Source organism: Melospiza melodia, chromosome 4 (genome assembly GCF_035770615.1).
Source record: "Melospiza melodia melodia isolate bMelMel2 chromosome 4, bMelMel2.pri, whole genome shotgun sequence".
Taxonomy (NCBI): Eukaryota; Metazoa; Chordata; class Aves; order Passeriformes; family Passerellidae; genus Melospiza; species Melospiza melodia.
Genome location: NC_086197.1, coordinates 75,337,161 through 75,352,472, shown reverse-complemented (window position 1 = coordinate 75,352,472; position 15,312 = coordinate 75,337,161). Strand labels below are relative to the sequence as shown.

The following is a 15,312-nucleotide window of genomic DNA, read 5'->3' as shown; positions in this document are numbered from 1 at the left end:
TTCAAGGCTAGAGAACTATTTCAAAATTGTTAACTGTATCTCAGAAATCTGTAATTATCTAGTTCCTGTTGTGAAAAATTATGCATTCCTTGTTATCTCTCTATTTTATTCCTATGGATTACCTGGAAACTTGTTGCCATCTTATTGTAAAGTTCCCATACCTTCTCGGTAATTTCTCATGGGCATCTCCTCACAGCACTGACTCCTTCTTCCTCAGAGCACAACCAACAAACCCCATCTCTCTCCTCACCCAGCTGTCCCACTCTTTTGTAGCACTCATCCTTATTGGACACAGCTGTGGCCTGTTAAGGGCAGGCCTGTTCCTAATCTTTGGTGATTGGTGCAGCTGCAGCTCCTCAGGGGTGAGACTGCCTTCTGCACTATCTTTATTTTCTTACATTCTATCCCTCCACAGAAACTAAAGCAAGGAAATTAAATAAAAGATGGACACCTCAGAGCAGCCTTCTGGTACCTGAAGGGGGCCTACAGGAGAGCTGGACAGGGACCTTTTACAAAGGCTTTAGTGACAGGATTAGGGAATGGCTTTAAACTGGAAGAGGGAAGGTTTAGATTAGGTATGAGGGAAAGAATTCTCTACTGTGAAGGTAGTGAGATGCTGGAACAGGTTGCCCAGAGCAGTTGTAGATACCCCATCACTGAAAATGTTCATGGCAGGTTGGATGGGGCTTTGAACAAGTTGGTCTAGTGGGAGGTGTCCCTGCCCAGGAGAAGGGGTTGGAACTAGATGAGCTTTAAGGTCCCTTCCAACCCAAACCATTCTGTGATTGTACAATCTGTAAGTGGAAATAGACGGGGCCCGTGGGTTGTGCAACTAAGGTGGCACCCAGATATAGGAGAAGCATTTAAAATCCAGATTGAACAGAACTGATGGTCATTGCTTTGATTAAAGAAACTTGCAATCATATGGATGGAGTAGGCAGGCACCAGCCACTCATCTACCCTAAGAGAACAGATATTCAGGGAAGAAACTACCAGATGATCACTCAAGGACCACAATGACTTTACTGATCGTTGCAAACTTCCTCCTACCTGAACATCATCAAATAGCAGTCTGAAGAAAAAGTAAAACCCAACCACAGCAGGGATACAGGTCCTCCTTTAATTACAGGTTTCTGCAAAGAGACCTGTAATAATACCTCCTGCAATTTTATAAGCATTCAAATGAAAGAAGAGCTTAGTGATTATCTTTTAAAAGCAGTGCGGGGAAAAGGCAGAAAGGAGCATAAAGATGCCCTGCAGAAATATGCAAGCAAATATACAGGAAGATGCACATTCGTAAGTTTAAATGAGGACTCTCTCAAGAATTGACTGCAGCTGTGCATAAAGCAACCACAAAACTGAAGAGACACAACTGAATTTTAACACAAGATCCCTTCAAGAAACTTAAAATTTTAATAGGCCCATGAAGGCTTGAAAAGGCACAGGAGACAAACATATCTTAAATTTCATGACAACTTTGCCGGACAAGCTGTTCTTGTATAGATCCACTAAATGGTTACAAGAGAGAGATTTTGAGAACTACTTTAAAATGAGATTTCCTCCTCACTTCCTGAACTGGAAAATTCACTATTACCTCTGTAAACATCTTCTGTTTTGAAACCTGAGTAATAGTTTTGAATACTCTACTAGGACTACAGTGCAACTGTGAGGCAACCTGCATTTCTACAGGAAATTATCCTGCATTATTTAAGATTTGGCAGTTGAATACAGAAAGCAAGCTGTCAAATGTTTCTCTGTAGTGTTAGAAAGATCAAACATGTTTTGTTTTCCCAAGGGAACCTAGGGTGCATAACTAAACTCATGAACTCACTGGGTTCATGCTTTGCCTGTTTGGACAACTTGAGCAAATAACTTGGTTGTTATTTGTGCAAAACTCTGTAGGAATTTCAGTTATTCTTCTCAAATGTACAGAAAAATGCAGCTGGACAAAACTGAACTTCCAAAAAAGAAACAGAAGATATTCAAAGAGATTAGAAAGAAAACAGTAAAATCACTTCTAAGTTCCTGTGCACAGAATAATGCTCAGACTGACAGCAAAAAGGCCATAAGACAGATACAAGATCTTTCACAAGATCCATGGTGATGAGAAGTACCTTCCCACTACTTCCTACTTCTATTGTCCCTGCTACAGAAGAATCCACTTTCTGCTAATAGAAGTCACACATTCACATTATAGTTCTCTGCAACTTATTTTAACACAAAAAATCACTGGAGCTGTTTCAACTGTTATCCATTTACAAAATAGGAAAGTGGGCAGGAAAGCCACAGTAACTATCATAATCACATTAGCTACCATGAAAGAGAGTTAAAATAGTAACTACTCAAAAAATTGATAATTTACTTTAAAAATCTTGACAAAAAGCCTATACATTCATTTTAATTACACATGAATATTCCACTTAGGTAAAAAAAAATAAATCACACTGTCAGTAAATGGATATTGTTAAACCTGTTTGCTAGTTGAAAATCATTCATTTTGAACCAGAAAACAGACAATGAAAAATAAGTTAAGCTTTCTAAGGAGTGGAAGTTCTACATATGTCTACACATTTGGAGACACCTTTATAAACCACGCAGAAGAAACCAGAAGTCTAGTGTTTTCCTACAGATAAGCTGAAGTTAGTGCTCAGTTTCACCCCATTTAATCTGCCACAAACACCATGACAGCCATAAATGTGCGTTAATAAGAAGCAGTAATTCATTGTATCTCCACTCCAAAAAAGAGCCCAAGAATGCACATACAGCTAACACATTACACCTTCAGCTATACCTCTTGCATGTTGTGCTTCCAAACCTTCCAAGCAGACCCAGACCATATCCTACTCCCACCACTAGATTGTAGCTACTTTCTTTTCCATGCTGTGTAGATAAAAGTATAATTTGGGAGGAGGAAAAGGAAGAGAGCTGGCTTCTTAGTCATCCTCTTCTGTAAAATGTACAGATGGAAGTGTGGAAAGCCTGAATGGTTGGAGTATGTCTGGTATGGAGAGAAATCTGGTACAAATCAGGAAATACAATGACAGCTCAGTTTTCCAATCAGCATTTTGCCAGAAATTTACAGCTTGACCAAATTTAGGTCAAAACCAGCACAAGGCAACTCCATTCTCTTTTGAAATATGTTTAAAATAAGAATAATAAAAAATATTTGCCCCCCCCTCCAATCTGCTTTCTTTATCATTCTAAGCTTAAACCAAAAGCTTTCCAAAACCAATTCAACTGGCATTAAAGGTCACCACAGTCTAAATTTCAGCAAAACTACAAATAACTGGACAGACATTTTCATAAAGCTTGTGCACCTTAGTAACTGGCAGTGGCCCAAGCACCACACACAAGGGTGTTTCAGTCCCATGAAGGGACAGCTTGCTTTTCATATTGTCTACAATGAGTGACAGAAGTTCATCCAAATAAGATATTAACATCTTCACACAGATCTCTTTGCCATGAGACTCTGATCCCTTTGGAAGAGACAATAATGGTACCATGACATAGAGACTAATCAAGCATGAGGAAGACAGATTTATCTTCAGTTAAACTGAATGCATAGTTCCTGATGATCATATTTTTCTATTAAACTTTACACTTCATAATAACTTTATAACAAATAAATCATTAAAAATTTGATTCCTAAAGGTATGTAATTTGTTAGTACTCACTATGTTTGTAGAAAAAACAATGTTTGTAAAACTAGAGAGACAAGAATTCCCAAGCTGGATGTAAGCTCTACACTTCTAAGCATCTAAACTTAAAATCAGGTATCCAAATGTCTGGGAGCATAACTGGTTTCTGTCACATTATCTGGATTCCCAGTCTTTTTAGTGTCTCTAAAGGTTTCCCTTAGAAGCCAGATTTGGGGTTTTGTTTGTAAAAGTAGGTTGTTTTCCTAAATTTAAAATAACAGGGATTAGACAACTAAAAATGTGCTTGAAACAGACAAATACTCTGCAGAATTACTTAATGGAAGCTTTTTGAATTTTTTAAAACTTTTCTAAAGTGTTCATGAGTGTTACCTGGAGGTGAACTGAGATGAGCTGTTTTTCATTTCTATGAAAAAAATTAGTCAAAACCATTGGCACAAGACCATTCTGCCATTTGTAATATGGTAAGTAAACATTTCTAGTTATAAGCACAAAGTAAGAATTTTTGTGCTACAATAAGCATCAATATTAATTCTTTTTGTTCTACTCTGCCATAAAATTTGAAATTTAAGTGGAAATATTGCTGCTAAGCTCCACATTCCCCTTTTTTTCTTAAATGGTCTATTAGGTTTTAAGAGTATCTTGACATGTCTTCAACACACTTAAATTCAAAATTGAAAGTTTCTGCAAAGACAAACACAAAAAGTCAAAAGATTTTTTTTTAAATACAAACATAGAGTACAAGTAAAAAGAAAAGCTGAAGACAAATTGATACAAAAATCAGTATTTATGTAAAAAAATAATGCACTGCATATTGTAAAATCAGTCAGTTACAGTATTCACCTTCACAGAGATTTCTACATTTTCAGGCTTCAAAAGGTTACACAGCAAGAAGAGATGTACACAAGAGGCAGACTGCTTCCTAGATTCCATCCCATAAATTTATGCCCTGAGCCTGCAGGGAAATTAGAAGCAGAATACAAACTCTGCTGACAGTGGAGTGTGTTCTTGTACTGCTAAAGCATTTGTCCAGCTCACATGGATCTGGAAGTCAGAGCCAGCCTATCTTTGACAAGGAAACAGCTACAAAAATTAAGCTTTTAAAATGGGGTTGGGATGAAGGTGCAAGTCAGTGAGTGGATCCTCCATGTTCAACACACAGGAACTGTCCTGGAATCCAAAAGCTCACTTTATGAAGACTTCATCTCACTTAGACAGGTTATCTAAGTTCATATATACTTTACAAATACATTTCATACCATGCAAGTTTAAATATTTAACTGTAACACTAGAATTCAGCCCTTTTCTTCATGGTTTTCTCAGGAGAAAAAGTTTTTATTACCTAAACAGAAGGTTTTATTTTTTAACTAAGATAATTGGAGGAAATCTAATCCTTTCCTGTTGCAAATCACTATCACCCTATCCACAGTAATGCATTCATGTAGTTGAGGGTCTGCCCCAAAACTATTTTAAAGCCATTTATTAAAAAAATATTATAACAGGATATATTCTCTAAAAAACCCCATCTACTACAGAGTCTGATGAAGCATCAGAACTCTTACTACAGCTCTTCACTTTTAGGTACTACATACTCTATAACAATCATCAGGTAATAATTCCTAGTATGGAAATACAACAGCAACAGCTTTCCACTACTGGGCTTTTTTTCTACTTCCAAAATGCCCAATAAAGCTGCAAAACCATGAAATTTTTTAAAGTATTGTAAGACAAGCAACTTCAAACTGGATTTTTACTCAAAACCCCCTCAGTTCTGCTCTACCTTTTGGTGCTAATGGCTCTATAATGTTGAAACAAATTCTTTTTAATATAAAGTCTCCGTATTTACTACAGAGAAAACTAGTATCACATACTAGTCCTTAATTTCTCAGAAAATCATATTTATAGTGTGCAGTTTACATCTGAGAGAAACGAAACAAGATTGTCAAAACAGTACTTCAACATGTAAGAGATGAACATATAAAGGCACATACAGATTGTCAATGATTACAACACATTTCTTTGACAAGAGAATATTTTCTGCACTTGTAAACAACTTTGTTTACATAAAGGCTCACACCTTTAAAGTGAGGTTAGTGCTGCTGACTCAGTTATTGCTACATTCACAGTTTAACAGAATTTTAGACAATATATGAGGTACACTCCCAAACAGAGTCATCTTCATTTCTTCCTTGTTCATTCATCATTTGATAACTGAATTATGCAGACTAAAATTACTGACCATCGGAGCCAGTAATACCCAAATCATCAGATATGAGACAAACATTAGCACTGATTAAACTTCAAAAAACCAGAAAGTCACTGTTGCAGAAAAAAGTTCTTGTTCTTCATTACATGAATATTTTCTTCATTTTTATCTATGCTAGTAAACTTTTTTCTGGGCACATTAAGATCCCATTCAAGCCGTAATAGAATTCTTGCACCTTTTGACCAGCTAAGTTAATTCAGTCTCTTGATGTAAAAGCTAGGAGTCAAAAATCACCTTCCCTTTGATCTTCTGGCATACAAGTCCCTTACACTTTTTGTTAGCTGCTTTATGAATACTTTGTATACTCTTCCACAGTATGTGTGCGTGGTTTTCTGCAGCTCCCGCTCTAGGGGCTGCAGCAGCGAATGAACCAGGTCATCTCCAAATGAATACTGTAAAGAGGTTAAGAAAATTTAAGGTTAATATGGAAGATTGTCATTACTCAGAGGTATTAGAGTTTTATAAAAATTATTTTCAGCATCACATTTGCTGTCTATAGGTTTATCAAATGCTTTCAAGAACTCACGAGTGTTTCTGAATGCAATAATTTAAAAACAACTCTAAATTACAAAAGTATACTCTCATGCTTTCAATAAACCTAAGAAAAAAGATTTTTTTTATGCTAGGCAAATGAACGTATTCAGACAAGCAAGGAGGAAATTTTTAAAATTACCTTACCCAATTAAAAATTTACAACTCTAAAATGATTTCTGGATTTTTTTTTTGTTGTATGGTAACTTTCTCAAATGACATATAACCTTTAAGTAATACAAGTCTTATCAAATTATAATGAAACAGCAGTATAAAAAGTGGTACTGACGTTTCATTAAATAGAATGATGGTCAAACACATATTATGTTTAACATGAGCATGAAATAAAGTTGTCATTAGCTCAACACTGCAATGTTTTTTATAAACAAATGCTAAGTTAAAACAGCACTTTGAAGTAACATAATTTTGTTCATCTTATTACCATTGAATCAGTAGTGGTTTACGTACTTTCTCTGATGCATCCACATATGAAATGGGATCATAAATAAAAGGAAATAATTTTTTCTTCTATTTTAGACAATGCTCAAAGGAAACAAAGAAATAATATTTTTATGGAAATACAATCATTTTCCCTGCAATGTATTCTCAGACCCCCAAAAGTACTTTTCTTCATTTTTATACCTATATGACAATGTGTAATAAAGCAACATTAAAATATACTCTTGATTTTTGTAGGTTATACACACACAGTAGCCTGCTGCATTAAAATGTGCATCAGTGCTAAGTTTTACAGCTCTTCAGCGAGTATACTGATGTAGTGATAAATGGTTCATTAGATTATTTATTTGCAGCATGAAAAGAAGTCATTGTGCTTAGTATTTAAAGGAACAGCAACATATTAATGCACTGAATTCCTGGAAAAGGTCAAAACATAGCATATAAAAAAATTTTTTTACAATCCAAATCTAGATACAATTAGGTATTAAAATGTTGCAGTAAATATATACAAACTTTGGGAAGAAGGGATTTTTTTCTGCACTTTCAAATCTCCCAAAAAAATGAAGTTTTTGGTGATGGCTCGTTCAGCCTGGAGATAAAGATTGTCCTTCTCTACGCTGCACTGGTGTGGCCTCACCTTGAGTAAGCAGTGTGTGCAGTTTTGGTCACAATGTACGGATACAAAGCTGTAAGTGTCCTAAGGAGGACCAGAGATGGTGAAGGGCCTTGGGGGAAAGCATGTGAGGAGTGGCTGAGGGTCTGCTCAGCCTGGAGGAGACTGATGGGAGACTCCACTGCAGTTACAATTTCCTTGTTAGGGGAAGAGGAGGGGCAGACACCGATCTCTGCTCTCTGGTGACCAGTGTGAGACAGGACCCGAGGGAATGACCCCAAGTTTTGTCAGGGGATGTTCAGGTTGGATTTTCAGAAGAGGTTCCAGAAGAGGGTGGCTGGGCAGAGATTTTCAGAAGAGGCTCCCCAGAGAAGTGGTCACAGCATGAAGCCTGGCACAGCGCAAGAAGTCTTCAGACAATGCTCTCAGGTGTACGGTGTGACTCTCAGGGATGGCCCCATGCAGGGCCAGGTAATCTGGATTTCAGTGATCATTGTCGGCCCCTTCCTATTATTCAGATATTCTAAGATGTCCAAAAGCTCACAGAAACAATGCACCAGATGATTTATTAAATAAATGAGAATAAAGCCTTTTAAATAAACACTGACAACTACAGGCATGGTTCTCGAATCCTAACCTAGACACAGTCTACACTCTGTATCAAAAGATGTTAATCAAAACAGGAATTTACTGGAACTCCATCCAAACAATAAAAGAGAAAAAAATGGTAAAACACTTGATGTTCCTTAAAAGTGAAAAAATTACTTTGTTGCAATCAAGGTGAATATCAACATGCCTACAAAATACATTTACTACTATAGATAAACATACATGAAAGAATACCAAGTACAAGGCCAAAATCACTTACATTTTTTATTGCTTCATAGACAGCCCTAAAAGTTGGTTGTTTATCATCATGGTAAACACCTCTATTTCCATGAAGAATAAATATACCTTCTTCTTCAGCTGCCTTACAATTGCTTCCATAGATACAGTGGTCAGGCCGGTAATTCCATTGGCAAGGAAAAACATAAAGACTTTCTGTGTGGAAAAATGAGAGCTCTGGGTTAAGCATCAAAATTGTTTCAGGAAATAAACCAATATTTTCTTTATTTATTTAGGACAGCTTTATAAATTTCTGTGCAGTTGTTTTGAAATCTAACAGTTTAATTACATGTAGCAAGCTCCAGCACTGTCTCAAATGCTTTCAGAGAACTAAGTAAGTGAATAATCCCTTGAAGGCTTTTACCCAAAAGCCTGCTTATTGAATATTTTCCTGGATTTTTTTCCTGGAGATTTTTTTTCCGTGGAAAAGATAACTTCACAGTGTTAGGCTGAAAATCAACGTGGATTTACCTGGATTGTGAAAAAACATAATGTTCAATAGATCCTGATCACCCCATGTTATGTTCAGCTTGTATTTCTTCAGTAGTGGCATCAGAATTTCTCCCCATTGTAACCGGACTGGTGTCATGTCATTCTATTAAACAGAACAAAGCAAAACCACACACATTCAGGACAGTTACACCTATAGGGAAGGAAATGCCTTACAGAATCACAGTAGCTTGCACTGCAAAGGTACAAATCTCAAATGTATAGATAACTTCTTCCTTTTAAACCAACAAGCCTCTCTAAGGAAATTCCTTACAGACATTTGCAATATGCTTTACTTCTCAATGATCAACTTACTGAAAAATTTTCCTCTAACATCTCAAATCAAGAATTCTAAGAATAGCAAGGGATTTTTTACACAGCAGTAGGATCTAACACCAAAACCGTGTTTAAGTCATGCAGCGAGTAAACGGGGAGTATTTACATATCCACACGTCATGCAATTTCTCTCTTTTTCACGGAATTATAATATACACACGTTCTAATGCTAACTGCAAAAATTTGAATCAGTTCAATATAAAATTAATTCTTAAATAGGTCCAAACACAGACAGAGAAAAAAATACTGGCTACAAACTAGTGTACAAAAATACAGAAATCTTTCAAAGGTTTTCAGAAGTATTTTCATCAAGTTGAACTTATTTTTTTAATCACTGAACTTGAATTTCCTCATCAACAGGACAACGTTTCACTAGCAAAAGTCAGTGAGAACCAAAACAACAGCTGATACCAAATTCCTGAATTCCTGATTTAGCAGAATCACTTCAAATGAAAAGGAGTTCTTCTAAGGTTCTGGTTGAGGAGCAGCTACTTGGAGTACATTGGCCTACACTGAATTCCATGTTAACAAAGGGATTCAAATCTGCAGTTTAAATGGTTACATATTCTAAAGCTAATCTCTTATCTTTACAGCTTATTTAAGCTTTACTAGAAAAGGAACAAGGCTGCTCACTTTGTACTCTGTACTTCACAGTTTCGAGAGTGTGGATGGAATAGCAGTAAGTCCCATAGAGAGAAAATTCCTGAACAAGCATTGTACCCTTGCTGCTTTTTAAGCAAGTTGCCAAAAGAAAAATGATATTAGAACTCCAGTACAGTTTCAGATTTGCATACAGGAATATCATTTTAAGAGACAGGAGCAAAATATCAGTTTGAGATTTACAGTATCAAAGACTTCTTTCTCTGTGCTTGACACTGACAAAGTAGAAAGTGCATAAAATTGCAGTTCAGCTTTTACTCTCCCCTCAGATCATTTCTGCCATCAAATATGAAGGGCTTTCGGAACTGAAGACTAAACCAAGAAATACTACAAAATTTCAGACAAGAATTAATACAAAAAAAGATCTATACCTTATATTATGCAAGAAGCCAAACAGAATATTACAGTCTCTCCTCTCCTAAAAAATTTATGATTATGATTGCCTGCAAGTATTCAATGAGCGCAGGCATAAGAAATGCACAAGAAAATTCTTTGCTAGTAAGAATTATCATTAGATTCAATGCAAAGTGATTAAATCAAATAAAACACAGGCTTTATTACTAAGCTAAACCCTTCCAAAAAAGCAAATAAATAGGATTGAATCACAGTCAGTAAAGATCACTCCCTCACCTGAAATTTGCAATTCCCAGAATACTGACCTAAGTTTAAGTTTAGACAAAATGCTAAGAAATAAAAACAGAATTAAATTACCTCATTCATACCAGGCAAATCATGGTACAAGAATATACAATGACAGATTCAGTTTTAGAGCAACACATAGAAATAGAAATTTAAATTGTTTAAGTAATTATTTAATAGAATTTTCTTTCCACTTGCAGAGTTTTAACAGCAGAGAAATCCAGAGGATATCCCAAGAAGATGCAAAGCAGGTAAGAACATGCATCACATAGCCAGATATCTAGAAGCAATACTACTTGACAAATAGTGCTGTCAGATTTAAGAACTGGAAATTGTAATATTTCCATAACCTTTGCATAAATAGAAAAGAGCTATATATTAATAAAATAGCAGTGATATATAATGACACCAGTGTAGGAGCAAGGGAAACTACTTGAATAATTACTTGTTTCCCTTCTTTAAAATATTCCATTGTAAGGTGAAACAGCCTGAGAAGTAGGATTCTGATAGAACTACTTTTTGGAAGTTACTCAAGTAAAAAAACTCAAAGAAAAAATATTACATTAATTTTAAAATGTCCAGAATATAAGCCTTCTCTCCAGTATTCGACAACATGCAAACAATGCTAGCAATTTGAGAAAAAAATTCCCAAATTATAGTAGGCATTTCTGTGATGACACCACACTGATACAGCCAGGTTCTTAAGAACTCTCAAATTCTAGTTTATTTGAGCAGAAGAAAATGTGCAAGAAGAAAAAATATGGAGGAACATCAAAGTATTTTCTGACATTTTGGGTCAGTTTTTTGTTTGTTTGTTTAGCTTGGTCATTACTCATTTCTGTACCAAAAAACTTCTGCGTGGCAAAGGCTGAAGTCAAACTTAAAAAAGCTGTCACATTTAGCCTTTACTTTTTTTTAAATTCTAAGAAAATATAAAGCTGAGGAAAGGTATTCAAATCACACAGCAGTATCTAAACAAACTGCAGCTGTGTCCCACAAACAGCTGACCAATTTAAACTTCCTTAATGCCAAGGGAGAGCCAGCCCTTTGCCTTCTGCTTACATGATTCTACCCTGTTCTTACACTAAAAATGTAGTGCTGACACTAACTGCATGTTTATGTAAGCTGATATACTTCAATAACCCAGCAGAAGGATTTCTTTTTTTCTACTGTTAGCAAATGGAATTGAATCACAGAAAGGACTGAAAACCAATAGCTACAACCAAGTAAATAAGAAAAGTAGGGAAAAGAAGCTGCTAAGAGACAGGAACCTTCCTTTTAGAAGCAATTTGGTTTTTTGCAGGCTCACCATATTTCTTGAAACTACAGCCCTAAGCAATAATGAATGATTAAAAAAAAAAAATTTGTACTGGTTTAGGTCACAGAAGCTCTCTGAACTTTGTTTTTTTTTTTCTAAAGCATACCCGTGAACCTTTGCACACTCTATCTGAAGTTAATTTATTTGGAGTTTGATTTTCTAAGAGCTTGTTCCCTTCCTTGAGTGCCTGCATCTCAAGCATCAATAACCTTCTCAATAAATGTGACTGAAGTCATTCCTCTCTATTCACATTGCCTCACTGGTCTTTTTGCTTAAAAGCACCGTACCTGTAGCATTTGCTATATCTCTTTAAAAAAAAAAGAGATTTGTATACATCTATACGTATACAAATACAAAAAGAATCACCTACTATTACTCTTCAATATCCAAAACAGTCTTGACTGCTTCACATTCCCATTTTCTAACTGCTGCTTAGCAGAGACAACATGTAGGCACTAACCATCAGAAGCTTCATCATGAATTCTAATGTCATGTGCAGGTATGCAGTATAATGAGCACTACAATGCAGTACAATATTCAGTAACACATCTGTGCATGCACTTCTAGTTGTGCACAAGCATACACACGTGTGCATTTAGTGCATGCATTTGTGCCCTACAGAAACTACACACACAAGACAAATAAGATAGGACCAGAAGGAACAACATCCACTAGGCACCACTGACAGCCCAGGAGCTGGGATGCTTGTCTGAAATGGCCTGACACTCCTGAGAAGACTGAGGAGGCTTAAATAGGTAAGTGGATAAAAGATTACTTAATCCTGGAGCAGTACATGGAACTACAGGTTATTGCTACCCAGATGAACATTATAACCAGTGGCTAAAGTCTCTGGTTCTATTTTTTATTTATCCATCTTCTGGATCCTCCTGACTCTTAAAAATCAATGTGACAACAGAAGAAAGATGCTTAAAGGCCTCAAGCAGCTCAGCTTGTAATTTGGGCTACAATAGACAAAGAAGCCACAGTCTTAAATCCATAGCACTGGAGGAATATCCTGGTCCAAAACTTTCACTTTAGATAAATGCTCTAGCTCTACAGCAGCATGCAAAAAGGTCTATGGGTATTTTTAAAAAGATAAATAAACACCCAGAACTCCTTGAAGGATTTGTTGAGCCTCCTGAAAGAATATAAACAAATTCACGCCTTCCCATAACACAGGGAAGCATTTTCTAGTTCTACAGTCTTTCACTGTAATAGTTAATGGGACACAACATGGAACTGGTTACCTGTGAGGTCCAAAAGCATCTGTCACTGGCAAGAGGTATTAGGACAGTCCCTACCCCTCAATTTGGTCTACTTCTTTTCCAAAGGTTTGAGAATAGTCATTCCTTTGCTATCAGTCACAAGCAAAAGTCGTACACTCTCAGGCCCACTGTGTATAGACTCAGATACACTAAGTTGTACTGAGAAGCCAAACCAGAATTCTGGCACAGAGTGAATAAAATACCAACTTTATCTTAGTGTTTACCACACTGAAAATAAATCACTATACAGAAATGCACTGCCAGAGCTTAAGATATAAACTTCTTCTCCAATAAATTTTCTTGGAGAAACTGCAGCCATGTACTACAGCTACTATAACTCTACTTTTAACTACAACTGAGATAATCCATTCTCCTTTTCTCTTAAATTCTCTGAATTTTTTTTTTTCAAGAAAAATACATAGCAAGAATGCTAGGATGAAAGCTGCTTATCACACTGGAAATTGGGGAGAATTAATGTCTTCTGCAAATTTATATTGCTCCTCTTATGGATGCTTCTTCCAGAAGTTTTTGACTGCATGATTATTTTTCCCTAATCAAACTTCTCTTAAACAGAGATGTACTTTCCCCCAAGCATAATCACACAACACTGCTTTTGTACTTGTGCTTCAAGTACGTAAGAAAAAACTTCAAGTCTGAGAAGCAATGGCCATTTCTACTGCTGTGTGCATTGCTTCCATGCATGTAGTAGCAGCTGCTTTCATTAAAAACTTCTTTGTCTACAAAAACTAGGACTTCAAAGCAAACAAAAAGATACTTAAGGTGATAATCACCTGGCTACAATGTAAATGATCAAAATTTGGAAATCTTCTTTTCAACAACTTACTAAATGTTTTAGCACCACCTCCTGGTCATACAACCACACACATTTTACAAATTTACAATAACTGCTTTTCTGGGATGCCTGTAGTGAAGAAATAATGTGGGCATATGTATTGGCAAAAGTAATTTACAGCAAAATGTATCACGTCAAAGGATCTCTCAGAACTATGAAAAAATAAATCAATCAAGCACACTTGAAATTCAAGTCTTACAGTGAATGACATTTAAAAAATAGATACTATTTTAAACAGTGTACTTTCAGAGCATTATTACAATTACAGAAAAAACATTTTGAAAAATACATATGAATATGAAACAGAAATAGAATTAAAAGATGGAAATTCACCAAAAATGCAATTGTAGCAACACACATACCTTGAAATATTTTCTTCTGATACGTGTCATATTCATTAGCATGACTCCAGAATTAATTCCAGTTACTCCATAATAGGGATGTCTAGCAAATCGATTATACCACCCAATACGAGGCTCTTCATGTTCTGGTGCCATTGCAGCAATTTGTGTGGAGTTGAATTTTCCCAGAAAAGACCAAATATCATCAACAGGCCTCAAAAACAAGATGTCAGTATCAACATACAGTAGTGAATCCACATTTTTGAGGATTAACTGTGAGGGAAAGAAATTTAAAACCAAAATTTTAAGTTTTATTGAACTTCTCTTAATAAAGCACAAAAAAGTTAAACAAATTTTTGTCATATGCAAATAAATTCACTTTACACTGACAGCTTGCAGTCAATAGATTTGTATCATTGCTTTTTCTCACATTTTAAAGAATTTCTGTAGAGGGAAATAATTTTCACATAGAACAGCATTGCAAAGGCACTCATTGTACATTTTATATGTCAAGACTCCTTAGGAGTAGGTGGAGGCCAGGTGTACCCTAACAGGAGCTCCCCTCTGGCTCCTGCTCCCTCCTGCCCACGCAGCCCATCAAACAAGGTTAAGAGCCCTCCTCTGGGAGACAGCTGCCATGGCTCCATCCCCCCAGCCTGAAGCCCTCCTCTGGAGTGTCCTAGATGAGCACACGCACAAAACACTGGCAGCAAGAGCCCATTTCTTGTCTCCCTTCCCCTAGGACTTCTCAGACCCATGCATACAGGAGACTTTCAAATGGAATGAGGAGATGAGGTGTGATAAATCCATCTCACCTCTGAGATGATGACATGACCTTCACCTCTTTCTGAGGATACTGTGCCATAATGCATCAAGTGAGAAAAGGACTTTTATGCCACAGGGGACTAGTGCCACAGAACAATGTTAAATTCAGAGGACTTTTTTGGATGTCAAAACACTAACTTTTAGGAGTAGTGGTAGTTCTTCATTTAAAACCAAAC

At 36.2% G+C, this 15,312-nt stretch overlaps 1 protein-coding gene across 1 annotated transcript in view; it reads right to left on the bottom strand.

Annotated features, from left to right (window-relative positions):
* Positions 1–4,424: 4,424 nt before the first annotated feature.
* Positions 4,425–15,312, bottom strand: part of GXYLT1 (glucoside xylosyltransferase 1) — a 28,597-nt gene continuing 17,709 nt past the window's right edge. Inside the window, exons 5-8 of the mRNA XM_063155206.1 lie at positions 14,333–14,584; positions 8,882–9,005; positions 8,394–8,566; positions 4,425–6,314 (exon numbers count right to left, since the gene is read on the bottom strand). Coding sequence (XP_063011276.1) covers positions 6,153–6,314; positions 8,394–8,566; positions 8,882–9,005; positions 14,333–14,584 — 711 coding nt within the window. The 3' untranslated portion in view covers positions 4,425–6,152. The remainder of the gene's footprint in view (positions 6,315–8,393; positions 8,567–8,881; positions 9,006–14,332; positions 14,585–15,312) is intronic.